This window comes from Fukomys damarensis, unplaced genomic scaffold (genome assembly GCF_012274545.1).
Source record: "Fukomys damarensis isolate Sample0158 unplaced genomic scaffold, DMR_v1.0_HiC HiC_scaffold_20, whole genome shotgun sequence".
NCBI classification, from domain to species: domain Eukaryota; kingdom Metazoa; phylum Chordata; class Mammalia; order Rodentia; family Bathyergidae; genus Fukomys; species Fukomys damarensis.
Genome location: NW_022900932.1, coordinates 3,037,141 through 3,048,038, shown reverse-complemented (window position 1 = coordinate 3,048,038; position 10,898 = coordinate 3,037,141). Strand labels below are relative to the sequence as shown.

General features: G+C 40.3%; 1 protein-coding gene across 1 annotated transcript in view; it reads right to left on the bottom strand.

The window, feature by feature from the left end:
- Snrpc (small nuclear ribonucleoprotein polypeptide C) overlaps positions 1-8,861 on the bottom strand; it is a 14,376-nt gene extending 5,515 nt beyond the window's left edge. Inside the window, exons 1-3 of the mRNA XM_010605321.1 lie at positions 8,760-8,861; positions 8,377-8,419; positions 4,723-4,831 (exon numbers count right to left, since the gene is read on the bottom strand). Coding sequence (XP_010603623.1) covers positions 4,723-4,831; positions 8,377-8,419; positions 8,760-8,767 — 160 coding nt within the window. The 5' untranslated portion in view covers positions 8,768-8,861. The remainder of the gene's footprint in view (positions 1-4,722; positions 4,832-8,376; positions 8,420-8,759) is intronic.
- Positions 8,862-10,898: the final 2,037 nt, after the last annotated feature.

The following is a 10,898-nucleotide window of genomic DNA, read 5'->3' as shown; positions in this document are numbered from 1 at the left end:
TGCTATCCATTTTCTGCCACTCAAGGTGTCAAATGAATAAATGTGATAAATCAGTATTTAACCTGGTGGTTGTTGAGTTTGCAATCCCTCGGCAGTGTCCTGGAGAGTTTATAGGTAAGTATTTTGGTTTTGTGCTAAGTATACTTTGAAGAGTCATCAAAACAAAGGAATAACATGATCAGTTTACATATTTAAACATTTTAAACAATCATTTTTGTGTAGGTTGGATGTTTTAAGCAGGTTGTAGGGGCTGTTTCACAGAGATATTAATTTAAGCCCCACTGGAGATAGTGGGGAAGGAGAGGAATTAGTGGAAAAAAGGGGTTACTTGAATAAATCTTTTTTTTTTTTTTTTTTGGTTTTTTTGAGACAGGGTCTTACTGTATAGTTGAGACTGACCTGGAACTCACTATGTAGCCCTGGCTGGTCTCGAACTCACAGGGATCCTCCTGCCTCAGCCTCCCGAGTGCTGGGATTACAGGCCCGGCCTTCACTCTTAAAATCTTTAACAGTTCAAATAACTTCAGTCCAGTAAATAATCTAAAATCACTACATAACAGCTTTAGTTTCATTTGTTTGTTTGTTTTGGTACCCGGGATCGAATTTGGGACCTTGTACTCGCAAAGCAGGTGGCAGAACCACTGAACTACATCCCCAGCCCTAGTGCTTCAGGTTTTTAAAGTGCTCTAAAAATTTATTCATCTAATAGGTGCTTTAAAGTTATTTTTACTTAACTTTTTTGTTTTGTTTTTCGAAAACAGTCTCACTAATAGTCCAGGCTGGCCTCAAACTTGTGGTAATCCTCCTGCCTCAGCTTCCCAAGTGCAAGGATTGCAGGTGTGTGCCCAGCTACTTACCATTCCTATGATTACAATAACTGTGAGGGGAAAAAAAAAACAAAAATAAAACAAAACTGTGAGGGTGAAGTAAAAATTGCCAATCTAATCAATGTCTTTTACCAACAAGTGATACTCACTTTTAATCTGTATATGTGGTTTATCACCAATTCTACTCATTCATTTCTGTGTGGAAAATGTGGGATACACACCCAAAGGAGAAGCTTTAAAAGATTTCTATCCTGCCGGGCATGGTGGCACACACCTGTAATCCCAGAACTCAGGAGGATGAGGCAGGAAGATTGCTGTGAGTTCTAGACCAGCCTGGGCTACATAGTGAGTTCCAGGTCAGTCTCAACTACCTAGTGAGACCCTATCTCAAAAAACCAAAAAACCAAAAATTTCTATCCTAAACTAATTTTGGTCACACATGCCTATAATTCCGGCATTCAGGAAGCAGACACTGGCAGATCCTGACTGAGTTCAAGGCCAGCCTGGGCTACACGGCAGCAAGACCCTGTCTCAAAAATCTGAACCAAAAGAAAAAAGAAAAGAAAAACCCAATTCTACCCTTCAGGTGTCCTAGGTGAAAATCATATACCATTTTGGTTTAACAATTTTAAAATTAAATGCATTAAACTAAGAGATATGGAAGAAACATTTTCAAAGCACCGAGAGACTCAGGACTACCGTGAGTTCGTGGCCAGCCTGGGCTGCACACTGATGACCCTCTCTCTAAAACCCAGTAAGTCCAATACAATTAACTGTTTTCTTTCAGACAAGGGCAAAGGTGAAAACAAAAGAAACTGAAGATCATTTATATTTGATTTTTGGAAGAGTCACAAATAGCTGGGCCTTGAGGTGTGCAACCCTATTATCCAAGCATTGTGGGAGGCTGAGGCAGGAGGTTCCCAAACTCAAGCCCAGACCAGACAATTTAGTGAGACTAGGCCTCAAAATAAAAAATAAAAAAAGGCCTGGAGATATACCTCAGTGCAAAGGCCCTAAATTTAACCCCCAGTATTGAGGAAAAAAAAGAATATAAAGTCTAATCTGACAGAAGCCCTTCCCGACTGATCCAGTACTCTGTGGGCCACTCCATGCTACCTGCACCAGTGCAAAGGAGATCACATGACTCAAGCCAACCCTCTCAAGCTGAAGACTGCAAGTTTTCAAAATTTTGCATGAAATTTATGTTACCTAGAAAAATTTAAGGAACAAGAATTTGAAGAGGAAATTGTTATGGTCTGATGTTATGGGCATTCCAAAAATGAACCACTAGACAAAAAAGGATCAATCACTGGTAATTCATAGGGATCAGATCCAAAACAGTGAACCTGAATGGGGATTTATGAAGCACTATTCATCCGCACTAAACAAAGGCTGTGCTCTCACAGGGATTACATCTCAAGCAGGGCTTTGTCAATCAAAATGCCACTCCCCATAATGCTGTATATGTACAGGATAGCTCGGAAAGACTAAAGCAGGAGAAGCTAAGCCACTGGCTCAGCAGGAGACTTGACATCAAGATGAACACAGACTTCATGGGATGAGTCTCAAGGTTTCTCTGCTCCTCTCCTCCAAGAGGCCTCCATTAAAAACATTTATTCCAGCCAGGAGTGGCAGTGTATGCCTAGTCCCAGCACTACTGAGGCTGAGGCAGGAGGATCCCAAATTCAAGGCCAGCCTGGACTCATTATTCAAGACTTTTTCTCAAAAAATGAAGCAAAACAAACAAAAAACCCCAAAGCATTTATATAGCTGGGGATGGAGGTGCAAACCTTTAACCCTAGTTACTCCACAGACTGAGGCAGGACTCCAAATGTGAGGCTACCTTGGGCAACTTAGCAATACCCTGTCTCAAAACAGACAGACAAACAGTGGATACAGCTCAATGTTAAAGCGCTGTGGACTCAATCCCCAGCACTGGTAACAAAAATTATTCATTGTAGGGCCAGGGATTTAGCTCAGTATTTCCACTGCCTGCCTCTCAAGTTCAAGGCCCAGAGTTTACTCACTGTAAATTATTTTGCTGCACATAAAAAATACTCAGATACATTGCTAATCCTTTAATACCAGGAAATTTTTGATATCTTTTCAAGGATAAACAAGCAAAACCACAAAGTGACATGCAGTGGGGTGTGCCTGTAGTTATAGCCACATGGGATCACCTGTCTCAAAAAAAAAAAGCCAGGCGTGGTGGCAGGAGGATTGCTGTGAGTACACAGTGCTGGGCTACACAGTGAGTTTCAGGACAGTCTCACTACATAGTGAGACCCTGTCTCAAAAAAAAGAGAGAGAGAGAATGGGGTGATTACATCATCTTTTATTTTTTTCAAGCGAAATGGGACAATGTCTGAGACTTGCTCCATAAAAATGCCAGTGGCAAGCCAGGCATGGTGGCGCATGCCTATAATCCCAGCACTCGGGAGGCCGAGGCAGGAGGATCGCTGTGAGTTCAAGACCAACCTGGGGGACATAGTCAATTCCAGGACAGTTTCAACTACCTAGTGAGACCCTGTCTCAAAAAAACAAACAAAAAAAAAGCCAGTGGCAGAAAGGGAATAAATGAAGGAAATAAAAGTATTTCAGGGACAACTTTACCCTCCATCTCAAAGCTTACATAGTTTTGTCTTTTTTCCGTATAGTACTAGGGATTGAATTTAGGGAGTATAGAATTGCATCTTCAGCACTTTGAAAAATTTATTTTCAGGGCCAGGATTTAGCTCAGTGATTTCACCGCCTGCCTCGCAAGCACAAGGACCCGAGTTCGATCCCCAGTACCAAAAAAAAAAAAGTATTTTCAGCCCAGGTCTCAGTTGCTCAGGCTGGGCTCCAACAGCCTCCCCAGGAGTTGAGATGACAGGCCTGTGCCGCCACACCTGGCTCCTTGGAGACATTTTAGCAATGGTTACAAGTAGGGCCCAGTCACCAGTGTGTTGATACCAGGGATGGTAGTAAACATTTATGATACAGAGGGAAGCCCACCCCAAGAAGTAATTATGCAGCCCTAAATGTCAGTACGACTAAGGTGGAAAATCTTGGTTCAAACTGAACAAGGCTGCGGCAGCTGGGTGATGGGAAATTGAGGGCAAGGTAGGATATCCATTCATTAAATGTCTTTCTACTTAAAAGTTTTCGTAGTAGTTTTTTTCTTTGAAAATCATCTCATTAAGTCTACATCAGCCTACCAGCTCTGAGTATATTTTTTTTTTTTTTTTTTTTTTTTTTTGGTACCAGGGATCAAACTCAGGGCATTGTCTTATGAGGCAGGTGGCAGAACCACTGAGCTAAATCCCTGGCCCTAAGTATAATGAATTTTTAAGAAAAGCCAGGCCCCGAAATGCCAATATGATCTCAAGTAAAATTGCGAATTGTCAGTGCCTTGGACTCAATTAGCCAGAACAGAATATAGCATGTGCAAAAGGGTTCCAAAATAGGACCTGTTTATTTGGTTATATCAGTTGGTTTCTATTTTACTAGTTCTGTCAGAGCTACAAGTAAGAAATCCAAGTGAAGCTTCTCAAACCCATTTCCACCTTTTCCTGTTACAGCAGGGAAACAATTCCAAAAACTGAGGATCATTATTTATATGTACTACAAATCTAGTTCACACCAACAGAAAAATATCAGGCAACTCCATTCTCCCCTGCCCCACCTCCCGATCGAACTAACACCTGATTGCTAACTGCTTTATCCTCAATAATTAATACTAATGTATTCCTATATTCCTGGGAAACCAGTGACCTTCGGGGTCTTTCATTCAATGTAGGCAAAGGCCCCTATTTATCATTCAGCATGAGTTGCTTCTGGGGAAAACAACAGAGACAAGGACTTGTAAGAATAGACTCATTCTCTCACATGAGGACAAGAGACGGAAACGTACTTGTTTTGTCAATCAGGCTCTGAGCCTGCTCTTCCATCCATTTCTGATAGTAGTCTTTCACATTCTCTTTATGTTTCCTACCACTGCAGTGTGTCTTTCTCACAGATGGCTGTAAAAGAAAAAAAAAAAAAAACTGTATCAGACACAGAAACTCTAAGTTTGTAGAGCTTTATCTTTACATAGGTCAGCCTGGCTAGTTCTGACTGAATTCTAAACATAATCCTGCAACACATAATGGTAATTTGTTCTCTAGACAAAGAGACAGAAGCTATGTAAAAAAGAAAAAAACAAAACAAAACACACAGTTGTTATGCAGTAAACCAGGGCCTGGAAGCCAGATCTCCTTCAGACGTTCCTCATGGTTTGTCCAACCACCTCGCTCATGGTGCACATGACTGCTGCTTCTGCAGTAAACACAACTAGTGTTAATAGAACCAGGCGAGGTAGTGCACCCCTGTAATTCCAGCACTAGGAAGGCTGAGGCAGAAGGATCGCCTCAGGTTTGAGGCCAGCCTGGGCTACACAATGAGTTCAAGGTCAGCCTGGAATATATAGCAAGACCCTGTCTCAAAAACTAAAATAGCAGAGATTTTCTTTTCTAGTCTGTATTTCACAATATTGCTCCTTGTCTGATAAACCTTTGCTTATATTAATCCAGTGATGCCTTAACAACTTACCTGGCAATTTTCATAACAGGAAATACAAAAACAATATTATCAAATGTATTTAATAATTTTTTTGTGTATAGTATGTCTTAAAACATTCATTATACAATGCAACATTACAATCTGGACAGTGGTATCTAGCTTCTTTCCAAATTCTTTTTGCATTACCGTCTTTCTCTTAACACACTTTACACTGTGGTGTTGGCCTTTCCTTTTTCCCTGTGGGTGAAATAAAATGTATACCCACTAAATGAAAGGGTGAAGATGTCAATGATGGACGTCCTGGTTGGTGTTTAACCATCTGTATTTTTCAATTATTTGGTCTATTAGACCTAATCTAAATTGTCGACGACTGTTTGAACCTCCTTGTTTTGAATTAAGTGAAAAAAGAGTTCCACATTATTTGGTCCAGAAGGTGCATAAATATTTTATGTTTTTTCCTCACTTTTTTTTTTGCAGGGGGGTAATGGGGATTGAATTCAGGACCTTGTGCTTGCAAGGCAGGCAGTGGAACCACTGAGCTAAATCCCTGGCCCCCTTTTCCTCACTTGTTGATTATAGTAAGGCTTGTTAAATGTTGGTTGACTCTGTCAACACCACCCATAGAATTATTATAAGCACTGACCACTACTGAACTTTTAGTTTTGTTTCTTCTTTCAAGTTTTATCATTTATGCATTATGAATAGTTGACAAATAGGAGATGTCTTTCTTGTGTTTCCATTCCCTAAAAGACTTTTCATCTCTGATATTCTAATACTTCTTCCTTTCTCAGGTTCTTCTTTTGGAGATCCCTTGACACTTCCTACCTATTCAGTCTCAGTGTCCCAAATGTACCCATTTCATATTGTAGAAGAGTATCACTGAGTTTTGAATAAGTATAAAAATTTATGGCCAGGGATTTAACTCAGTGGTTCTGCCACCTGCCTTGCAAGCGCAAGGCCCCAAGTTTGATCCCCAATACAAAAAAAAAAAAAAAAAAAAAAACCCAAAAACGAATGTATTTATTATGTTTTTATAAATTATAGCACAAAATTGTAGGTTATTTTTCACAAATAAAAAAAAAGATGACTTAGTAAAAGAAAATGACCAGAACTGTTAGATTTCACTAGAAACAAGTATCATAGTGAATGTATAATGTTCTAAATAAAAAGGTATGCAAAAATAGTTGAAATAAATCAAACACGACTGTATTTTGTGCAAACAAGAATCGACTCTTGGAATGGTCAATACATAAAAAAATGTTCTGCCCAATTTACACTTGGGGTAACAACAACAACAACAAAAAAAGTATATAATAAAATATGTCTGCAATGAAAGACCTGCATAACAAGTATTTCCCAGCCACTAATGCCCATTACAAAATGCATAGCAAGATTCATTCAAGTTACAAGACTGACGAAAGATTTTCTTCTGGCCAACACATTTAACAGTATAAAAAGTCTGATATGGTTTCAGAGCACACATTGCAACTAACCATGCAGTTTTTTTTTTTGTTTTTTTGGTTTTTTGAGACAGGGTCTCACTAGGCAGTTGAGACTGACCTGGAATTCACTATGTAGCCCAGGCTGGCCTCAAACTCGCAGTGATCCTCCTGCCTCAGCCTCCTGAGTGCTGGGATTACAGGCGTTGCGCCACCACGTCCGGCCAAACCTTGATATCTTTTTTTTGGTACCGGATTGAACTTGGGACCTTGTGCTTGTGACAGGCCAGGCAGTGGAGCTAAATCCCCGGCCCCATGCACTGAGTTTTGACGTACTAATATAAAGTAGTATTTAAGATTACCTATAGTTATCTGAAAAGGTTACTGGAAGTACTCCCACTTTCTTCAGCTACGTATCCATGTAGGGTATACTGTCTTCACATAACCAAAACAACATAATGCAATGGTTTTCATGTAGAAAAAGATGAAAATTCAGCTATCTTTAAATCAGACATTCCAAAAATAAATAAATAAATCAGACATTCCAGGGGTTTGCAAGGATGCTAAAACAATGCCCTTCGCACTGCCTGTGGCAGCCTCACCTTCCATTCCTGTTCCTGGTCCTAGAATCCACAGAGGCTTCACCCTGCCAGCAGCTGACACTGTGTTGTCCATTATTTCCCTGGTCTTGACAGTCTCCCCTCTCCTTGGGTCCCACCTTTCCTAGGAGCATTCTGGGGTCAGGTTTACATATTAAATTTATCCATTCTCCCTAGTTAACACCTGCTTCTGTTTTTCATTTTCTCTGTGTGTACTTCCTAACTTATTTACCTTTGTTTCCCCCTCTTCTTTTCTTTTTTAATTAAAGAGTACAGCTTTACTACTTTTGTAATTCAGCTTTTTGGGTTTTTTTCTTTCTTTTTTTGGTACCAGGGATTGAACTTGAGACCTTGCACTTGAAAGGCACTCAACGGAACCACTGAGCTAAATGCTCGGCCCTGTTTGCCTTTTTTTTTTTTTTTTTTTTTTTTTTTTTTTTTTTTTTTTTTTTTTTTTTTTTTTTTTTTTTTTTTTTTTTTTTTTTTTTTTTTTTTTTTTTTTTTTTTTTTTTTTTTTTTTTTTTTTTTTTAAGAAAGGCTCTTGCTATGCAATCCAGGCTCGCCTTGAACTCACTATGTCACCCAGGATGGCTTCAAATTGCCTCAGCCTCCCCAGGGCTAGAATTACAGACATACGCCACCCTGCCCGGCTACTTTTGTAATTAAAAAAAATGTTGCTCTAAATACTGAAAAACTTTGCGGGAAATTTTGTATTTTTCCTCCTGTGTGAACTTGTCTCAGTTTTACGGAGTGTTAATTTGAAGCACTAAAGTAGAAATAAAGTGAAAAAACAAAACTTCAGCAGGCTGAGAAATGTGTACCCAATTTTTAAAAAAAGTATACACGAGGTTTTTTTAAACTATGAAAAGACACTCGGGAGGCTGAGGGGAGCTCAAGGTCAGCCTGGACTACTTAGCATGACCCTGTCTCAATAAAATAAATAAAAGTAAAAAGTAAAAAGCCACTTACAGAGTCATGGGTGAGGTATGTATCGCAGTAGTCACAATAAAACCTGAAAAAAAAGTGCAAGTGAAAGATAAGATGCCAACCAGTTAACAGATACCCACCCACGGAAGGGCTCATTCAGTGAAGGCCAAAACACAAAAATCTGACCTACTCAGGATTCGAAGGCGTCCCGCAAAACGTACGGCCAAAACCCAGGCTTTTTCCGTCGCACTCAATATGTGCGGCCGACCTCCACACTCCGAAAGGGCTTTCCAGAGCTCCGGACCGCCCGCCCACCCGCGCCCCAGATCCCCGCTTTTCGGTCCATAACTGCAACCGCTTTACGTCAGCCCTTGGGTCACCACTACTGACGGCCACCCAGCCCCAGACCTCAGGGCCCGACTCACTTGGGCATCTTGCTCTGCAGGCCGTTGGCCACTCCGTCGCGCACCCACCGGAAATGACGCAAACAGCGAGCGCCGACACTACGGAAGCTGTGAAAGAAGCGCAACGACTTCACAAAGGACTCGCCCTCTGAACCAGGAGAGGGGCGGGGCTTCGCTTTCTTCCCAGGGAAGGGCGGGAAAAGAGTACGAGTCCTTACGAGGTTCAACCCGCGCTCTCTTAATCTTGCAATTCCGGAAATGCGGTATTCCCTGCTAATCTGCCCGGCGCAGCTGTAAATGCTAAGGGATGTGAAAAAAATCATTGAACGAAACAGACAAAAATTATTGCGCTCATAGACCTGTCTAGAAATAGGATAAAACAGATAAAATTAAGCCGGACGTGGAGGCATACGCTGTAATTCCAGTATTCCGGGAGACTTGAGACAGGAGGAACGATAGTGTGATCAGACAGGACAATTGCGACTTTGTGACATCCTGTCTCAAAAATAAAAAGTTAAAAAAAAAATTTAAAGGTCTGGATATGCACCTCAGAGCGAAGGCCCTGGGTTCAACCCTCATGACAAAACAAACAAAAAATAGATAAAATCAATAGTTTAGCTGAAATAAAGTATTGATGAAAGGTTAAAGATCAACTTTAAAGATGAGAAAGGAAGCCTGTCGAGAATGACGATTTGAGAAATGATACCTTTCTTAATGTAGTAACGGCCAAGCGCAAGCCACTTGATAACTTTTTTTTTTTTTAAGTATTGTTAACACTAGGAGGTAGTAGAATCCCTAGTTTGAAGAACTGTTACTCTGCTTCCTAGAGGTACTACCTTGGCAAGTTATTTAGCTCAGCTTCTGTTCACTCTTCTGAAAAACGTGTAGTGATTCTAATTTGTGAGGTTTAAAGAAGAATAAATATGAACGTGCTTGTAGAGTGTTTAGAGCAATGCCCAAGAAATTGATAGACGTTGTCTTCCCCCCTAGAACCTGTTCTAGTAACAAGGCTGAACTTCCAGTCAGGTCTGTCGAAGTTTAGAATGGCTTGTTTCCCACATACTCTGTTGATGAAGTTGCGCCAAAATAATAAAAATAATAATAATAATAATAATAATAGTTACTTTATTTGAATGATTACTATGTCCTCAGTGCTATAAATGCATTAATTTATTTAATCCACTCAACAAGCCTATTTGTTCGCGTTTCAGATGAGGGAACAAAATTTTATTTCTTTCATTCATAGACAGTTTACTATAGCACAAGGAGACAGATTAATATCACTCAGAGGGCTAGGGATTTAGCTCAGTGGTTCTGCTGCCTGCCTCTCAAGGTACAAGGTCCCCAGTTCGATTCCTGGAACAACAACAACAAAAAAAAAGATATATCATCAACTATGATATATTCTTGCCAAAAATGCTTAGCTTGGATCTCAAATTTATAGTATAGGGCCTGGGACTTAGCTCAGTGGTGCCACTGCCTGCCTTGCAAGCACAAGGTCCCGAGTTCAATTTCTGGTACAAAAAAAAAAACCCCAAAAAAATAGTTTACAGTATAGGCTGGAGCAGCGATGGCAATACTGCAATCTAAAACCCACTCATCTATTGCAGACCAACACTGCAATTAAACCTGAACACTGAGGTTTTAGTTTAGAAAAATCAATTCATACATTAATATCGTTTGTCTTAAAAGTGAAACAATAGCATCCATGCCATCAGTTCACCACCACTGGGCTAGAGGATCAACTAAAGGAAAGGAAAAGGCAGAAAATTCAGAAGGTTGGGCTGTTACATAGGACAACCAGCCTCTTCGCTTTACTGAGTCAAGAAAAGATGTTGTAGATTGGAAATCGTTTTTTAGAGCATAAAAACTACATGTAGTGTATGATCCAGAGTTAGATTCAACATTGTACAAAACAGCTTTGAAAACCATTTTGGAGAAAATGCCTGGGCCTTAGAGTTGCATTTCAAGAAATCCAGTTTCTCTGGCCGGGGATTTGGCTCAGTGGTTCTGCTGCCTGCCTCGCAAGCGCTAGAGCCTGAGTTCGACCCCCAGTAACAAAAGAAAAGAAAATGGAAAAATGGAAATAAAGTGTTTGTAAATGAGAAGGGTAGGAGGAGGTGAAGGGAGGGCAGGGACAAGAGGAAAAAATGAGAACCA